Source organism: Strigops habroptila, chromosome 7 (assembly GCF_004027225.2).
Source record: "Strigops habroptila isolate Jane chromosome 7, bStrHab1.2.pri, whole genome shotgun sequence".
Lineage (NCBI taxonomy): Eukaryota > Metazoa > Chordata > Aves > Psittaciformes > Psittacidae > Strigops > Strigops habroptila.
The window spans coordinates 61488718-61508792 of NC_044283.2; the positions used below are offsets into that span (position 1 = coordinate 61488718).

Here is a 20075-nt window from a genome sequence, read left to right on the forward strand (position 1 = left end):
CACATGGAATTCTGTAGTCCAGAAACTAAGGTATGCCTGTGCCACTTAAAACTCTGTACTTTGGTGCTGAAGTGACACATTAGAACAGAAATTTACAGAAATTAGCACTTTTCTAGCCTATTCTTTTTCACTGTAGTAATTTTCTCCAACCTCTAAACTTGGGGGTTGAGGCCATTGATACTTGTGTTTGTTTGAAGTCTGTTTCTCCACTGTGGATGAGCACTTGGAAAAGAAACACATTAGGAGGAAGAAGGAGTATAAATAGACAAACCACATTAGACTCAGGAAATCCCCTGAGCTGAAAATAGTTGGAAACTGGCAGAGTATTGGGGGAGAATTTGTACATGATCAGTTTGATCTTACTCTTCCTTAAGCCACCACTGACATTTCTGGATGCAGAATTTGAGGTTAGACTTTTGGTGAGAAAAGGTACAGCTGTTCCAGTGCTCTTTCTGTCCAGCGGATGCATTCATATCCCTCCTCTGCAGGGGACAGAGAGTCCCTCGGGTGGTTGGTAGCACCAACTGGAGTGATGCAGTTTGGGTGAGGTCCGGTGTGAGTTACCCCAGATTGCTCAGTTCTCTCTGCTGGGGGCATTTCTTAGTGGTGCTAGGTGGTGTGGGACAGAGATTCTTTGCTGCATATGACTTATTTCCACTTGTAAGTGACGGTGTTGTGTCCATTTCATTTTCCTCTGTGGTGGGATTACTGTGTCAAGAAGAATGGCTTAATATTGAGAAAGTCATTTCAATGTTAGTAAAGAACCTAAAGAGGTATGTTGGTTTTCCTACTGTTGTTTGGGGATTTTTGTTTGTTTGTTTTGTGGTTTTGTTTTGTTTGTTTTCACATTCAACTTGAAACTCCAAGGCATTGTTTCTGGTAAATTTGGCTTAAAAGCAAATAAAAGAGTAGCTGGCTGGAGACGGAAAACTTGGAAACCTTGTCAGGTCAAGAGAAAGCTTTGTCTTTCAGCATGTGTGTTTCTGAATGCTAACACAAAGGGGAAAGAAGTTGAGGGGGATCATACTCATTTTTAGATCACTGAAATGAAACAGGAAACATTTCCTGATTTGTTGCTTCTTCAACTTTCATTTTACAGTCTTTGTTATCAATCCTGTTCTATAATGTTGGATTTAAATGCTAATGCTGTTAGTCTTGAACGTAAAGTAAGGATATGCGCAGGAAAGAATATCACGATGTCTCTTGAATTGCTCAGTCCAAGTGTTCAAGTTATCTGTTGCTAGATTTCTCTCTTAAAATTGCTATGCAAAAGAAGTTTACTTCTTCTCAGGTGCTTCTAATTTGCTACCGTACAAGTTTTTCTCCTAGACTAAGCTCTTGAATTACTATGTTAAAGAAAGCTTGGGTGGTTTAGCATTCTAAAGTTGCTTATGCCTTATTGCAAGTAGTCCTTTGGTAATTTTTGTAACATTAATAAGGATGGTTTCTGCATTTCTCTTTTGTTAATGTAGCCAGAGGATAGTTGTGATTTTCAGAGGGGGCTAGTAACTATCTTCAGAACCTTTATGACCCTTGAGGCACCAGTGAATATCAGGAAATGGATCAGTAGCTTTAGCTAGCTTTGATAGGGTGGGTGATTAAAGCTGCAAATATTTAGGGGAGCTCAAATTAGCACCGAGTAACCAGGCATGAAATAGTACCTTATTTATCTAAATATAGGATGACAATGATGGGTGCGTGTGGAAAAAAACCATCTATATAGTGCCTCCCAACCTCTTGATTTTGGTCCCAAATATGCATTTTCACCTTTCCAAATAGAGATTCCAACTTTTTGTTAGCTTATTCTCCCCATCTTGGAAACATTATTCCTACTTGTCTAGACCCTATTGTCTATACCTTAATGCTGCTTCTCCATCCTCAGTAGTATAATGCATCTGCTGTTTCACATCAAGTTCTTGCAGGCAGTGAGGCAGATAGGTGTGAAACAGTATTCTTTATGCCACCTGCAGGGTCTTGGTGTGAGCTGATACCTACCACATTGCAAAGAGCAGTTCAGTGGCAGCATCTTCACTTGCAGACTGCATCAGGTAGTAGTTTTGAACATGCCTTTTATCTCTTGGTTCATTGACTACATATAACAGAAGATACGGTATGTTTTCAGGCTACTTTTCCCTTCATTTAAAGCTTGAGTAAATACACTATTCTCTGTGTGTTCCAGGAAAGGGTGCTTCATCATAATTCAGTGCTGTGTTTTTATTTTTAGAGACCTTTTGCAAGGTTTTCAAAGAAATATATTTAATAAGTCAAACCTTTTTAAAGATTTTTGAGTCCAGTTGTTGTTTCCTGACTGTGCTATGTTAGTATGGTAACAGTTAGGAGTCTTGTTCCATGTGCTTCTTAGTGGTCTTGCTGCCTTGTACTTATTGTTTCCTGTCTCTGAGAGCGATACAATGTTTGCAGTTACTTGAGCTCTTTCTTACATATGTTCCTGCAATCATCACGCAGTGAAGTAATTTCCCAGATTTTTGCCTTCCTCAGATTTTTAAATCCTGAATTAAATCTCTTAGAGAAGTGTTAGCCATTAAAACATGCTTGAAAAGAGGTTTTATTTGGGTTTGGGCTTTTTGGTGGTTATTTTTTTGTTGCTTGGTTAGTTTGTTGGTGTTTTGAGTATTTTTTTAATCATTTTTTTAATCTGAGCTTTGATTTTAGATAGCGAGTAGGAGAAATGCAGGTAATGTTGAAGTTGGATGTCTCTAAGACTTCAGTATACTGTTTAAAGTTACTGTTTAACAGTAGCCAAACATGCTGTGGACCTGGGTTACCTGTTCCCCTTAATGTAATTTAAAGCAGAGAGACAAGTATGTTCAAATTAAGTTGTGATTAAGCCAGAGGGTGAGGGGGGAATTCTCTAATCTCCCCAGATTCTGTCCACAATAATAAGATAAATGCATATATTTTTGATATGTAGTCATTTAGAGACCTCTTCTCTTTATTATTCTAAATTAAAATCAAAACAAACCACCCAAAACCCCGAAACTTCATGTGTAAGCAGGCCAGAGTTGTTCCATCTCTTCTAATTTGGAGGGCAGTCTCTTTCCTGTCAAAGAAACTAGCAGATTGGTCTCTCTTGAATGCAGAACTTACTTTGGCAAGTAATCTTTAACAGACCTTGCACCACCTTGCAGAGGTTCATTCTGGACAGGAAAACTGTGGATGTTGTACATACATCTCAGTCATCTTTCCTATTCCTTTCTTCAGTGTTTGTCAAATTGCTGAGTTAATTTAGTTGCTAGATACTAATTTTAACTTCTTTTTGGGGAAAAAACCCCAACACTTGGTTTAGATTTTTCTGACAGAGGACTCTGAAAGTATATTACAAAAGAAAAACGTTTAGCTTCCTTTAGAAGAACGTAGAACAGAAAACCATTTGCTGAATCAGAGGGGTGCACTATTACATTTTTATGGAAGCAAGAAAAGTATCCAGCTGTTAAGAGATCTATAAAAAAAAAAGGATACAGGTGTTAGCCACAGCTCTTAAAGTGCAGGTATGTGGGAATGTGATTTCATCCTGTTTCTTCTAGAAGAGATGGTAATGAGGCTGAAACGTTTGGTGCAGGTCAAATCTAAGATTTTTTTGCGGCAAAAGCTTTACTGTAATTCCTGTGTTTAATACTTCTGGGGTCAGAACAATATAGAAATGAAATAACAGATCTGAGGAAATGTTCTTAGTTTGGTCAGAAGTTGATCTATATATCCAGAAATACTGAAAGATTATAATCTCAAATTCCAAACTACTGGAAAGAATTAATCCAAGTCATAATATTTCATTGTACTTTATTCCTCACAGAAAATCTGCTGATGCTGTGATTAATGAGAAAAGATACAGGTCCTGTCTATGCATGTGCTTGAGGTGAAAGTATCAGAACCAGTAGGAATAGCTAAGGAGGTTGAAATTGAGCTGGCTCCTTTATCATATAACCTCCAACCTATATTGTTCTATTCCATTGATCATTTTGGCCAGGAGCATATTTGACCAAATATTGCATCCTAAATTTCCACATTATCAGACAAATAGCAAAAAAACTCAAGTGCCGTGTACCTGTTTTTTGTATATTATGGTAGTTTTTATTTTCAATATGAATAATAGTTTATGGGATCTGTATTAACTAGAGTTATTTTGAAAAACAAATTTAAAGTTGTTGACTGTTATCAGGTGTAGGATGTGCGAGATCTGGAAAGACTTATGGGCAACAAAGTCAAGGCATCTCTTTGCAAATTTGCAGTACATCCATTCTTCCATGTCTGAATCATGTCTGAACTAATTTTGCTCAAAGCCAGAAGAAAGTTTTCATGTTAGTTTCTGATAGAGGAGTAGTTTTCGTTTCAGTTTAATTACAATTAATCTTGACGAACTGCAACAAGAAATGAACTGTGTCTTAAGGTGACATCTTTTAAAGTGCAGCTTTAGACTGATCAAAATAAGATCAGTCTAAGATAAGGTAGTGGTTGCAGAATACATGATTAGTACTGTACCATGCACTTAAGTGAGCTCTCTTTGAAGTGTCAGTGTGCACTGGAATGCCAGCACTTCAAAGAGTGCTGCCTCCAAAAAAGCTGGGCTGTGTTTGGCCACCAAGGGGTTAATAAAGATGAAAGAAGAGCATACATACACTCATACATAAACAGAACTGTTTTTAAACTGAAGGTTAATAGCACCATCATCTAGGACAGCAACACATTAAAGGTGGGCTTGTCTTTACCCTGACATGGTGCTTTATAATGTGTAGAGGGAGACTGAAACATTTAAAGTCAACATTTTTTCTGGATTGCTTTTTAAATGAGGAATTCAGTGCTTGTCAATGCAGAAAAGAGTCTCTGTGATACCTGAAGTTGGCACTGGTCCTCTAGTTTTGTTTTACATGCTAGTTAGATGGGAACAGATTTTTTTATATGATTCAAAACAGAGATTGGAAGGCTTGGGTGGGGAATGGTAGCTGCAGTGTCTAGTGAGTGGTTGAGATAAAGATATAATATCCTAACTACTGTACAAAAGCATGCAAACAGCATTTATACCATTTCAAAAAATGCAAATCTGGGAATTACAGATCTGTCCTCCTCCCCTCCCTTCCCTTCCTTTTCCCTTCTCTTCCCCTCACCTGTGCATTTCTTTCCCTCATTTTTAGTTACATAGTTGCTGGTGAGACTGCAGTGTAAACAGGTTACTGATATAAAACAGAATAAAAGCACTGAAGCCTAACAAGCCCAGAGTTGTTAGGGCTTGTCAAATTGCTGAGTTAATTTAGTTGCTAGATACTAATTCTAACTTCTTTTTGGGGAAACAAACCCCAACACTTGGTTTAGATTTTTCTGACAGAGGACTCTGAAAATATATTACAAAAGAAAAACGTTTAGCTTCCTTTAGAAGAACATAGAACACAGATGCTTATGTGAATGCAACTGAGAGAGGGAGAGTAGATGAACTTTAACTCGTTTTGCCATCAAAGAAAATACAGGTAATGTAGGTAGCATTTCCAAAGATCTCAATGAACTTATCAGGAGTTAATTAATCTTTAAGGTTCTGAAGTAGACACATTATCAGTGAAGTGCTGTGAAATACACACATTGAGATAGAGTGTAGCTGGCCAAGTAGTATTTTAGCAGCAACTTTGACTTAAGACTAATCAAACCTTTTTCTGTGTGCTTTGGTAATACAGACAAATTTTAGAATCAGATCAAGAAACTCATTTACTAAAAACAATCATTCTCCCTACTGCATCAGTACTCTGATTTAGGTTTACAGCATGGCAACACAAACACTTGTGTATGGGATGTCTGCATGAAATGCTGAAGTTGGTACTGCTGCTGAGAAGTTACATCTTCAGTGTTTGCTTTACCATCATTAAGTTCAATGTTTTAGTTTCAAAAATGTGTTAGATATTTTGATCATGTCACAAATCAGTAATACAGCTGGATATGCACAAAGCATTGTTTAGATTAGTACTTACAGACATGTAGCTAATCATAATTAGGTGATCTGGTATGACTTGATTTTTTTAGATCACGGTTTGTGAAAGCTCATTACAAGAATATTGAAGGGATTCAGAAAATGCTTGACTTGTTTACTGAAATTGCATTTTATCAAGTCAGCGGAACACACCTTGCATTTTATTATCACATGCATAATATAAGAGATTTCAGTTAATATTCTGGACATCCAGCATGAAAATCCAATGGATTTCAATTTGCAAGATAAAGCAATCTCTTATGTTACATGATGTCCTGCAGCCTGCTAGTGGTACTTCGTCAAGATTTCTGCAGTACTTTCTAGAACTTCACCTTTTATTTTAGATTGACAAATCAAATGAGAATACAATTGCTTTTTTTTTTTTTTTGAGAAAAATGTTTGCGTATCTTTCAGCAGATGTCTGGCATGAGTTCTTGAAGTATTTTACATGGAAATACATGAAGTATTTACATGGAACACAAAAGTCCTCTAGATGTAGAGCAAGAAATGTTCCTGAACAGCATTGCGATAATCCAGCATATTTTTTTCTTTAAAATTTGGAATCACTGTTTCCATTCTACAATTGCTCTTCTGTGTAATTTATTAGTAGCACCTGATATTATGCATTTGATGAGCCATTGCAACCAAAATGCTAAATAAATTAAAACCAGAAGTTCTGGTAGGCTTGCAGTTGGTGATGGAGAAATTGCAGAGGTGCCTTCTTCGAGGCTTCCTTTCAAATCTATACTGTTGTTACTGATGAATAAGTGGTGTTGCCACTGTGTGTTTGGTTGTCTATGAAACTAATTTAGCTGAGGTCTCTGTGTTTGAGCATTTACACCTTAGAAATTGCCATCACTGATTGACTGCCTTGCTGATGGTCTTAGTGGAGAGACCAGGGATTGATTAGGCTTGGAAATTGACTTACCTGCTTAACTCTAGAGTTCCAACGAGGAGTATGTCATCTGGGAATTTATCTTGGTATCTTCACATAGGCTTAGGGCACGTCAATGAGGTAGTATGCTTATGTCATGATCACCACCTGTGTTCTCATTCTGTGGCCTAGGAACAGCCTCTGCTTCCAGATGTGCCAGTGCAGTCATTTCTAGCAGCACAAAATTCACATTGACTAATGTTTCACATCCATGCTTAATGTATGTCATTGCTATACAGTAGGGCAAGGACTGGTTTTCTTTAAATAGTAGACTGTGAAAAGACTATAATAGCAGACCATGTTGTTGTAACAACACATTTTTTCAAGGGCATATGCAATCTAGTTTCCATCTGCTTTTAAGCTTGTTGCAATTGTTTTTTTGTCAGTAGGTTTTCTTGCCTTTAAGGCTAGATAGCCTTGTAGATAGAAGAGGTCATTTAGAGCTCTAGTCATCCTCTGTCTCTGCAGACAATTTCTATAACATAGTGCTGCTTTCCTCTTTCCTTCCTTTTCTTTGTTTCTCTTTTCTCTGTTGTGTTTGTTTGTTTAGTACTTCACTAATCTAAGGGTCTGAATGGGTGCTTCTGTGGTGTGCTAAAATCCATTCTCAATTAACTGGTGGCCCAAGTACAGCCTTAAGACCTCTCAGGCTATTCCTTTTGTAGGTTCACATTTTCTTTCCTCTTCACCACCTCTCATAGTCCCGTCTCTAGCCATGCTATTGTTCTGACTGCTGCTTTTCTGTAGTCATAGAGTTAGCAGGCTATCTTGAAATACACAATGGATAAGGCATTACAAGAAATAATTCTTCAGTCCTCTGGTCGTTCTCTGGTTGTACTGCTTAGATTCAATTTAAATCTCCTATAGGGTATGAGGACCAATAGGTAATTCCCACACCAAAAATTCCTTTGCTATAACACCATAATAAAACTAGCACACCTGTCACCATGTTTTGTTTCCAGTTGTGTTAATCTTTGAAACTGTTAGGAAAAATAGGTTTCTTGGAACAAAGTTATGCAAACATTTAAACTTTTTTCCCACTGACCACAGTGACATTTTCTTTTGCGTAACGCTCTCAAAGTCCTGAGAATACACATTAGATTGGTCATTCTGTATTTTGTCTCATCTCTGTACAACTGTAAGAGTCTAGTTAGTTACATAGGAATTGAGAGGAAGGCTTTATCTCAGTTCTGAGTACGTAGCCTGGTAGTTTGGGGAACTGATTGAAAAATAAAATAATTGTTATGCTATTGGAGTAAAACATTTAATATCAAAGCATTGTTTCTATTAAGTCAATATCGTTACTAAGGAACTAATTAGTGTGTATCATGTTAGAGGGAGCCCTGACAAATCCATGCAAATCATATGATTTATAATTCATAAATCCCCCATCCCCTGAGAAATCTTGCGGTTGCACTTACGCAAATTGAGTACTTATGTTCATTGATCCAGTCCATATAGCACCTTTAGTCCATATGGCAGCCTTTATTGTAAGGCCAGAAACTTCTGTTGTCAAATGTCCCCTGTAGTTGATGGCACTGTCCTGTGCTCCCCTTTGCTTCATGATCCTTCAGTCTGCCAATGGTCAGTTCTGCCTGAATCAGAGCAATATTTATGTCTCCCCCTGGCTGTAGAGGTAAAGTCTGCATGCTACAGCATTGTCTTTGAGGCATGGGACTGCAGTGGTTCATTGATCCTACTAGTAAGCTACTTGTTCTAGAGTATATATTTTTATATATATATTTAGGTTAATATTGGTACTAATATGCATTTGTCCCAGTAGCTGCTCTCAAAAATGGCTCATTTGTAAGAATTGGACAACATGGGTGTTTATTTTTGGCTATCTAGGTTTTTGCTAGATATTTTTCTATGCATAGAGAGTAGGGATTTTTTAACCTCATAATACAGTGGTTTCTAGTAGTTATAAATACCTAATTACACAGGCTAGTTTCTGTTGTTTGTGAATAATCAGCGCAACAGTGAAGGAGGTGGAATCCTATGCAAATTTTGTACTCCAAACTGAAAATAAAAGTAGGGGACTAAAGATATATTATGTTTCAGGATAATACTTCATGCCTGATCATTGTAACCTATTTTTCTAATAATTTTAGCATAGTTTTGTAATGTAGTATAATTGTAATTGTTACCCAGAAGAATGGCATCACTTAATTCTATCAAAACTGTAGAAAGATAGATGAATGACAAATTAATAATTTACCATCTTTACATAATACTGTAGCACAGACTACCAGAAGGATTGATGGCAGAAGAGGTTAACAAATTTTAGCAGCTTCCATTAGCTTTCCATTGTCATATGTTTGTGTTGCCGACTGAAATAAGCTTTGTAGGAGATCTCAGTCTAGGGAACTAATTACTTGTGCCGATTGCCATACTGATGAATAGACCCTCATTGTATCATTCCCCTGAAGACGAGGAGCAGTCTGTGATTCACGACTGCATCCTAGCTGATATTTGATAATAATTTTAACAGATAAATGTAGGAAGGCAGAATGATGAAGTGCCTATCCATGCTCTACGACTATCAAAGGCATGCACATAGCCAGCTGTGTTCTGCCTTTTTTCTATAATCACTAATGAAGAATTTTAAGTTATTAATCGACCTTTGAATAAACCCATATCTTCCTACATTTTGTAATTTTTCTTTGGTTAATTATTCCAAAATCATTGGATTTTATAATCAAAGCATTCGAATTTTAGCATGATTTAGCATGATTGCAACACAAAGTGTGAAAATAAGATACTGGGGCATTTGATTCCAATACTTCAGTATTTTTCTGAAAGTAAGAAATCAGGAAAAGGAAGAATAGCACTGCCTTTTCTTTGCTGTTAGCAAAAGGCATAGAATTTTAATGAAGGCAGATGCAAAGACAGTCTCCATTTTTATAAAATGATTTTCAGTCACAATTTTTAATGTCTACAAATTGTGTTGGAGAGTAGGGTTATGCAAATAATTCTGGCTTTTGTTACCATGTTTGTTTGAAACCTTGATTTACCTTAAGTAAAACGCATTTCTGCTTTTAGACCTCAAAACTAAGAATGTAAATATGAAGTATTTTTAACATCGTAATCTGTAAATTAGTTGTGCCTATTCATTTGTCAGTGTTGACAGGTATACTTTCTATTAGCTCCTGGACCAGAAATGGAATATATATATACATTTTCATCTACTGTTTTAATACTCGCTACGTTAACAAACAAAATAAGTGTTTTTTTAATTTGAGCATACAGGTTTTCAGGCTATCATAGCTATTCTATGCTTCAGGCATTTTCTGTTTGTTTATTTACTATACCTGAAATTGGCATTTTTTGGTACGTTCTCTGGGCTAAAATACTGTTTTACAGTGGCATTCATTCATGATCATCTAACAAGATAGTAACTGGCACTTATATATGACCATATTAAAAAGATCTACATATATTTGAAGCGTACAATGGAAAATAATGAATTTGATATAACCTTTTCTAAGGGTAATTTTTTAGAAGTATGCCTTCAATATAGCAATTATTACACATCATAACATGTAGTTTTTAATTAAATATAAAAACACAACTACATAAACCAGAAATCCAATCTGATTTGCTTGAAAATAGATTGCTGTTTCACTCTCCTGGAATGGTTTATTTAAAAACAGTAAATGGAAAAGAAATGCATTTTCTTGTGTTGTTCTAAGCCTCAGGGGCTAAATGTAATGAATATTTTAAGAGATTATTTTAATTAAATTCCTGCACATCTAAACAGAGTAATATTTTATTATCACATACATAACCATGTAACTGAGGTATTCATTAAAGTTAACACTTTCTGGACCAAGAATTCATGGCATGATTTACTGACCTTGTGCAAAAAGGCACAAATTAGGAAGAAAAATGAAGGGGGACAGACTTTGATTAATATAGGTAATGCTATACCATATTTATAATAGCCTTTTCCCTATTCTGGTTTATAAATGCAGTCACTGAGAAAGGTGCCCTGCTGAGGCTGAAATGAGGCTGAAATCGGAGCACATGCCACTAGAGTGTGGGGAAACTGATCACACTGTCAGCAATTCATTTCAAAATGATGTATTTAGTGCTCATTTCACCTTCCAAGAAAAAAGGGAAAGGAGTTCCTTAGACTGGAAGGTGATATTGTTATTTTCAAGGACATACCTAAGTAAAAGATTGCAGAAAGGGGGGAGGTTAAAAAGAAAAAAGGCAAAAGCAGCGCAAACAAGGAGAGCTTTATGCAGAAATTCAGCGCTACCATGCTGTTTGATAATTGCTAACATATGTGGCTCCTCTGTTTCATTGTAGTCGTCCTCGTGAGTTCTGGCGCCTTGACTACTGGGAAGATGACTTGCGGCGCCGGCGACGATTTGTGCGTAACCCCCTTGGATCGACACATCCTGAAGCGACACTAAAAGCAGCCGGAGAACATGGTCAGTGTAAAATCTGCTTCTCGCCAATAGCAGCGGGTTACAGTATGTGGCAGTAAAGACCGGACCTTCATTCCTATAAGATGCTAGAAAATTGTCCCAAACGCCAAAAGCTTTTGTCATGGTGTTTCAGGCACATTCAATACAAAGATAAACTGACCATTACTTCATGTAGCAATGTCGGTATTTGATAAGCCTCTTCATTACATCTTAGCTGAGCTGGCACATTGTGCATACTTTGCGTACAATAATTACAAATCTAGTTCTCGCTAAGCAGAGAAAAGTGGATGCAATTTTGCCATTAATCCTGGACAAGCTTTCTTGCAGTAAATTACCTATTTATACTTTAGTAACTTCAGAAAAAGATCTTTCCTGTTCAAAAATCCACAGCAATTATTTCAGTTAGCCATAGCACATATCTGTGGATCGTTACAGATACATTAAAAGAAAAATAGCACTTCTGAAGCTAAATTGTATTCACACCTTTGCTCAAGTCCTCAAGTTTTTCTGCAAGAATTCAATATGAAAGAAATAGTAACAAATGCTGAAACATGAAGTATTGCTCAAGCAGCAAATGGTAATGAGGATTTCTACCTCTTCATTTTGAAAAAGGCGACTGCCTTTTTTATCAGTTTTTTTTCCCCATTTTATTATCAGGGATCACTCAGCTACATGCTGTCTGTTCTAGAGAAATGTATTTATAAAACTAACACAATAATCAGTTCAAGAATTATATAATAAACCAAAAAGATAAGCAAAAAACCACCCAAAGCTAATGAACTTTGGGGTTTAGTCTAGAATTGTATGTCTTTGTCATCTAATGAAGATACATCAATAAGGTAGAAAAATCTTTCTTCTATTTAAAAATAACTTGCTTATAATTAAAGCTGAGTGCCCTTCACCTTGAAGGTACATGTCATGGAGTAGAATAATTTAAATTTAGGTCTTTTTTCTTTTTTAGCCTGTGAATTATTGCATACACACACATATATGTGGTGGCGTAAACTTTATGCTAATTTAAAATTATTAAGACTGTTGTATGAATATAGAAGAACATCACTGTCGTAAAGTTAGTTTCCATCAGGCATCTTAACCTCTTGCACTCAGCCTTAAAGAGCCATTTCTGGGAGAAAATGTCTACAATATGTCAGCTGATATAATGCCAAATGTGACATCAGTCCTCTAAAATAAATGACTGTTCAGAGAATAGTCAATAAAGTGATCTGAAAGCTATGTTTGGAGAGCCCTACATCTTTGACTATAGAAAGAAGAACAAGATGTAGAATTAATTAACCCATTTTTTTGCTTTGGGGCTTGTTGTTCTTCATACTGTGTGTTGTTTCTATGCCATGTACTTTAAGGGCACAACGTTTCCTTCTGTTTAATACTCCATGGATAAACAACAACTGTCCCCCTTTAATATTATGTGTACTTCAGATTGAATAGATCTCGTCACAGTTTTATACATTCTACTCATATTTTTGTATTTAAGCTTTATGCTGTTTATCAAAATACTGAAAAATATCTACTTACTGAAAAATATTTAGAGCTCCTATTTATACGTGGAACTAATTCTTCCATAAGTAAGCACACACTTATTCATCTTTCATACTAATTATTCATCTTTCATACTAATGTGATATTTTCATTAATTCATGCAACATTTCAGAGGCTATGTCTCATACTCAGCTTATAATTAACATGAGCACAATTTTTGTCAATACAAAAGAAGAGTGAATAAAAGTAGCCCTATTTCATAGGTAGGTTATAGGCATAGCTGGTAGCTAATCCTGGTAATTTAAATAGAGCTAGTTGTTTTCTGTCTGCCTTTCTGTTCAGAATTTGACATCCTTAACAGGTTTCTATTATACTTATTTTCTCGAGGTTGTTTTATTCTGAATTTAATTCCATACTGCCTTTGTTGTCTGCTTCCATTCTGTTTCTTTATCCAGTGAATATTCTAGTTTACCATAAGTCATTATTTAATGTGATTTCTGAAAACGTAGATAATTGCTATCTGCCTGACTGAGTGTGCATATGTATGCAACTGTTTTGTCCCAAGACCTTCCACTAGCAAAGTGTAAAATAGATGACCAAAGTACAAATTCAAGTTCAACTAGAAGCTATATATAATGTATAGGAATACAAAGGTTGTGGGGGTTTATATGGTTTTGTTTTGGGGTTGGTTTTTTTGGTGTGGTGTTTTTGTTTTTACGTCTCACAAGGTACAGTTGTCAGGTCAATTGCAGCAGTCACACGACCTATTTATGAATTGTATTTATAGACTTTTAATATTAACCGATTTCAGGTCATAAGATCAAATTATTTTCAGATTTTTGGAATGAGACTCCAAGCCCTGCTTTCATGATGTTGATTCTAAATTCTAAGGATATCTGCTTAGAATTTGCAGAATGTTTGCCCTGGTATTTTATGATTTCTTATCAATAATTTAGCATGAATTATTCTATTTCAAATAATTTTACATGTCTCTGCAGCAAAAGCATTTTTAAATAATTAATAAAAGGTTCCCTACTGCCTATTTAAGCTTTTCTCAAAACAAACCAGACCAAAACCAAAACTTGAAATTGGGCATAAGGGATTTTGCCAAAAGGGAGACAGGGATAAATAATGCATAAATAATGGAAAAGGACTATTGCAGTAACCAGGCTTGAAAGCATGGGTTTTAGTACACTTTTCATTAGTAGATGCATGTTATCAACTACTTGGTTTCTTTCAAATAAAACCAGATGTATTCTCCCCCCCAGAGAGCTCACAACCTAGGAAAAATCACAATTTGCAGCTGTGAAGATTGTTCAGAAACAATTGGAAGCCTAGATGTTGTTCAGTAAAATCTAGAGAGAACAACAACAACAACAATCAGCTCCGTTGCAGCCTAGTTATGTGTCTTAGTAGCAAGAACCAATCTTTTCCAGGGATTGATTTGATTTGAAGGAGAACCTCTGGTGCAGAGGTGGCAGAATAAATACCTGAAGACTAATGTTCTCTGTTCAGACAATCAATACCAGCCCCATGACTATACTTCTGGCTACCTTCTAGTTAAAAACAAATTTTTTAATTCTGACAATTTAATTGCCATTCCCAAGTTCACATTAACTTGCTTGGGGAAAAAAAGGCTTTAGGTAATTTTTCAAAGGGGGGGCAAGAAGGGGGGAATCCTTCCAAAATGGCAATTTATAAAAGTCAGTCCAGCAGTGTATTGTGGGGGAAGGAAAGAGAGGTGAAGGTAGTTTGGTAGAAAAAGTTTGGGATAGAAAGAGTTAACTCTTTTCTGTTTGCCCTTTTATCTATTGTTGAGATATTAAACCAACATACTTATATAGGTGTGAAAGCGCAAAAAAAAAAAAAGAGTACTTTAAACCTGTTGGCATTTTTAGGTTGACCCCAAATACAATATTTTGTGAGAGAATCTTTAGCTGTTAGAAAATAACTTTACCAAGCCTTTTAACAAGTGATTTGTTGTTTTTTATTGATGTTTGCAAAAAACTTGGGGTGAGGGGGATTTAAACAGCCTTGTAGCGTTGCCATCAAGGCAAGAGGCAGAGTTCAGAGCTTTGTGACTACAAGCAACTAGCAGCAGATCACCTGCAGTATTGCAGTTGACTGGTCAGTTTTCTGTGCCTTGACTCAAGGGACAAAAAAGAAGCCTTAAAAATAATATTTTAAAAACCCGAGGTGAAAGTTTCCATTCCAAGACTAGAGGGAGGCTTCTGGGAATCCTTCTTTTTTTTTCTTTTTTTTTTTTTTTTTTCCCAAAAAAGAAATAATAGTAAGGGGCACATCTTTTCTCTGAATTGCTTTTCCTGATATATTTACCAGGCATTAAAATATATATGTATATATATATACAAATTAGTATGTTCTGAATTGCACTTTCCAATACTTTAGTTTTTGAAATGGCTTTTAAGAATTGTATTTCACATGTAAATTAAAGTTGTAGACCATTTAAAATAATCTGTCATCCCGTGTATGCCTTAATCTTATGTTCAGTAACATAAGCTAAACTATTATTTTTACACTCAAGTGTTTCAAAGATTTAACTGGAATAAAGGAGACTCTGCAGATGCAGAGATCTGCTTACAAAAAGCTACTTGAAGAAACTAAGCTTTACAGAGCAGTTTTGTGAAGGATTGCCTGGAATTACGCTAATGAGTTATAATAGTGAAATTGCTGTGCTAGATGAATACTCTGCCAGCAGGCTGCTATGTCCCCTGTAACACACAGACCATGCCTTGAGGTCTCACTCTTGAAAAGGTATATGTGAGTGTATGTTTAGATCTGCAGGATTGGAGCCATAAACTCTGGTCATGCCAGGAATAGGCAGGCCTGACAGAGAGGGGTTTAGGACTGGAATGCAGTGTAATATACCTATGTGCATACGTGGGCACTGAATATGCCACATGATGCCATGCTGTGTCATATGTATCTCTAGTCAGCAAATACAGGAAGAGAACTAGACCGTGGCCTACCAACATAAGTGCATTTATCTACAGAAAACAGGTGAATCCATATGGAATATACTTGGTTCTATACAGATATTCATGTGAGCGTGAGTGTGTTGCAGGTGTAGCACTTTATTTGAGTCAGAAAAAAAAAAAGCAGATTCTGGTTCAGAGTGTCATGTCTTATTGCCTTCTAGTAGCTACTATCTGCAGATGCGTAGACAGGCTCTGCATCTTCCTGTGCCTGTGCATATACACACAATTCATGCATGTCTGGAAATGTGGGTGGGTAATATCATATACAAAGAGATAACAAAAATTTAGAAATATAGACTAACCTAACTTATGGACTAAACTATGCTCTAAAATCTTTTACCGAAAAAGGCAGTTACAAAAGATGTATGTTTTTGAAGCAGCATGATACCATTAATCAGGGAAAGGAACCTCAATAGGAGACAAAGATGAGGTAGGAGGTGTGTATTTTTGTTAACCAGACATCTTTGGCTTGGAAGTTGCTGTACTGATTTTATTATTTCTTACTGGTAGATGAGAAAAAAGACTGAACGACATACTAGTATTTTGGACAAGTTGGGCTAAGTATAAAAGTATTAAGCTTTGATCCTGGCTCTCAGTTCAGTCTTAAATGAGAATAGGTAGAAAGCTAGCTTGAAATAGCATCTGTGGTATAATACAAATAGAATGTAGTAGAGGAACCAAAAATGGCAGGTATGTACAATGCAGATGGGGGTTTTAATACCACAAATATAGTTTTCCTGTATTGAAAAAAAAAAAAAAAAAAAGAAAAAAGAAAATAATTTATTATCTTTGACTTTATCCCTGGGATGGTTTTGTTCTGTTTTACTTTTTTTGATCTTCAAGAGAGCGCTGGTAGACCACTGAGTAACAGTGCATGTGGTGTGTATTAGTATACTGTTGGTAATTTTACTGCTGCTAACTTAAAATCCTCAAGGGGGAGTTAATTACAGGAAAACCTTTCTAAATATCAGCTGCATATTTTCCATGACAAGAAGGTTTTCAGCTCATGTTGAACGACTCCAGAATCTGAGTTATCATTATTTACATGAGCACATTTTAGAAGAAAGTAAAATTTGTGTTTGTACAATGCAGTTAAAGCTTTACAGTAATTCCTTTTTAAAAGGCTTACTTACAAGTGGCAGTTATGTGTTGGGGAGAAAGGTTTGGGCAGGAATTGCATTTTATTTTGTATGGCAAGTTAAATTTCCTTTTGTGTTTTTTGTGTTTGCTTTTTGTTTTGGATGGGGTGGTTGCTTTTGTTGTTGGGGTTTTTTGTAAGCTCAAGGCCTAAACCAGACACAGGGTATTTGGTGGTTTGGGGGCAGTTTGTTTGTTCATGTTTCTTTTTTAGTATTCACTTAATTGAAAAGTTTATTATTTGCAATTTATGTGCATATATTTACTTAAAAATTTTAAACTTTATATATTGCCACTGGGGAGTTGCTGCCTTCTGTAAATGTTTGCAGATTAACATATTTTTAAAGTAAGCCGGTGGAACTTCAAATCAAGTATGGCAGCAATGAGGGGAAGCAGTGAGCGATGTGTTGAAGTTAGTTGGTCCTGATGTGTTTGGTGAATGTTTTTCAAATATGTCTGTGACATGGGCATTCTCAATCTGTTTTTTAAGAAGTAGTATTTTTATTTGACTTTAAAAAAACCCAAACAACACATACACTGCTGTTTTTTGGCTTTTACTGTTCCAAGTGGCAACTTACATGTACAGTGAGCAATTGCTTCTTTTTTCTTCTTTTTCCTTTTTTCCTTTTCCCCCTTTTCCCTTTTTTCTTTTTCCTTTTTTCCTTTCTCATTTACCCCTTCTTTTTTCTTCCTCCCCTGTCTCTTTCCTCCCTTCCTTTTTCTTTACCCCTTCTCTCCTTCCTTCTTCCCCCCTTCCTTTCTCCTGTTCCCTCCTTTTTCCCGTTCCATTTTCATTTTCCCCTTCCCTTTTTCCCCCCCCCCCCCCCCGTCTTTTTTCTTTATTTTCTTTATTTCCTCCTTTTTTTTTTTTTTTTCTTTCCTTTCTTTTCTGCCGCTGCTTTGAGCTTGTAACTTAAATCAGACTTCTACCTAACAGTGCCGAGCCGGGGAACACCGCCGGTGGCACCGGCCACTCCCTTGCCCAGCGCTGGCCCCCGCTGCCGGGGTGCGTGTGTGCGCGGAGCGTTCAGGCACGGCTGCGGCACCTTCCTCTGCCCCGTTACCGTCTGTAGCGTGAAACCCGCGCTCTGGGTAAAACGAGCTTTTTGTTTCTTTCTCTTCCATTACGAAAATTCAGATGTGGGCATAGAGGTGTCCCTTGCGAGGACCGGGCACCATGCCGTCGTGCCTTTTGGGAGCAGGTGCACGCTTTTCTCTGCCTACAACCGTGAGCGTGTGGCTGATACTTCATTATTTTCCCCTTTTTCTGTTCGTGGCCCACGCCTGTGAGGCACGGAGGGGGTTTTCCTCCTCACGAAACCCGCGTACCGTTACTGGCTGACCGCGTCGCTAACGGGAGCGGCCGGGAGCGGGACCGCATGCGAGAGGCCATGTCCCCGCCGCCGCCTTCCCGCTCCGGAGAGCTCAGGCCGCCCCGCGGCACTCCCGCTTCCCGGCGCCGCGGAAGCCTCTGCACTCCGTGTCCGGGAGCAGGGTACCTCACCTGTGCCGCCCTACCGGCCGGGCCCCTCCCACCCCCGTGTCCGCAGGTGCCGCCGCTGGCGACCTGTTGCGCTGCTCCGGTACCGTCCCGCAGGGAGCAGGGGGTGGGAACGAGCGCGGCTCCCGCCGGGCCCCGTCCCGCCGCCGCCAGGGCGTGCCCCGCGTTGTCGCCCTGGGGCGTGCTCGGTTTCGTCGCGGCGGTGGTCCCTGAAGCCTGGGTTTGAGAGTCAGGTTAACACAGCAGGCAAACGGGACCGGCTTCCAGCAGAACTCAGCCCCGAAAGGAGGGAGGTTGCAAGGGAAGAGAGTCTGTTGTATTCTTCCCCCCCCCCCCGTCATAAACAGTTGAAGTAGTTAAACGCTGCAGAGCTCTGGATAATTTTGAGCAGGCATAATGGGATTAAAACTAGATGTGTCCTAACATTAGAGGATTAAGACAGGTACTCCCCACAGCTAGTCCTAAACAGTTTTCTTCCTGAAAAATAATGAAAATTACACTTCTTTGTTACTGTTGCCTCTGAGACCTGACAGACAGCAATGCGTGTCTCTTTCATTTCAGCTCCTGATGAGGATATACTTGTTAAAGGAAAGCAATCCATCAAGAGTCAAGTTTTAGGAAATCAGAACTCAGAGAGTGAGGTCCTCCTGGAAGGTGACGACGATATCATGTCATTCATGGAGGAAAGAGAAGTTGAGAACTTAACGGGTAACTTCAACTATCTAATTTTCTCCTCAGCTTCTTTACTGTTTAAGTTCTGCTCTCCCCTGCTCTTTGGTGATTCATGGTTTGGGATACACACTGATAAATTGTTCCTTACTGTAACTGGGTCATTAAGATCATTTTCTGTGCACCTCAGGTGCTGAGGGTGTATTTAAGGAGAGTTGTGCATTTGCTTTCTCTGGCTTTCATCTCTTCTTGCTTCCACGGTAGCTGTTTTCTAAGCAACCTTCTTTAGAGAAAGTAGCTCTACCTTGAAAAGAGCTTCCTTGCTTTGTTTTTGACCTCATTACACTCCTCAAATCATTAGATCTAGTGGACAGTTAGGCAAGTGTTCTGTAATTAAAGGCTTTGGAGAGCTTTATTTTTTTCCTGAATCTATAAAATTGTACATATTGGTTATTTACTTGAGTTGAAGAATCTGTATACTTACTGGGTTTAAACCCTGGGTTTCAAACCCCTTATCATTCCCCCATTGAAGTGCCTTCTCCACAGACCATAGCCTTACTAGACTTCACTTCTTTCTTCTGAAGAAGAAATACTGCTTCACATCTTTAAACTTAATTAATTTTACTCAGTTGCATGCAGCCCTTGCTGATGTTGCAGTCTGAGTGGAGCAAGTCCATTTTCTGTACAGTTCAAAATGTAAACCCAGAGTAACCACCTAAGTTCAGGGCTAGGGAGCTATAAGGCATCTCCATTGTTATTTGAGGAACATGGGGTTTACAGGGAAAATGCAGACTTCTCTGCAGTGTTCTGCTTTCTCAGCTGGTATCCATGTACATTTACTTTAGAGAAAAATGCCATTTCTTGGATAATTCTAGTTCCCTGAGAAGCTAGCAGTGTAATCTTACATTGATACATATTTTACATATGATAATTC

At 37.7% G+C, this 20075-nt stretch overlaps 1 protein-coding gene across 4 annotated transcripts in view; it reads left to right on the forward strand.

Moving 5' to 3' along the window:
- LRBA (LPS responsive beige-like anchor protein) overlaps window positions 1–20075 on the forward strand; it is a 395208-nt gene that overhangs the window by 191681 nt on the left and 183452 nt on the right. For all 4 annotated transcript variants that reach the window (XM_030491547.1, XM_030491551.1, XM_030491549.1 and 1 more), the window contains 2 exons: window positions 11217–11341; window positions 19034–19180. In XM_030491547.1, coding sequence (XP_030347407.1) covers window positions 11217–11341; window positions 19034–19180 — 272 coding nt within the window. The remainder of the gene's footprint in view (window positions 1–11216; window positions 11342–19033; window positions 19181–20075) is intronic.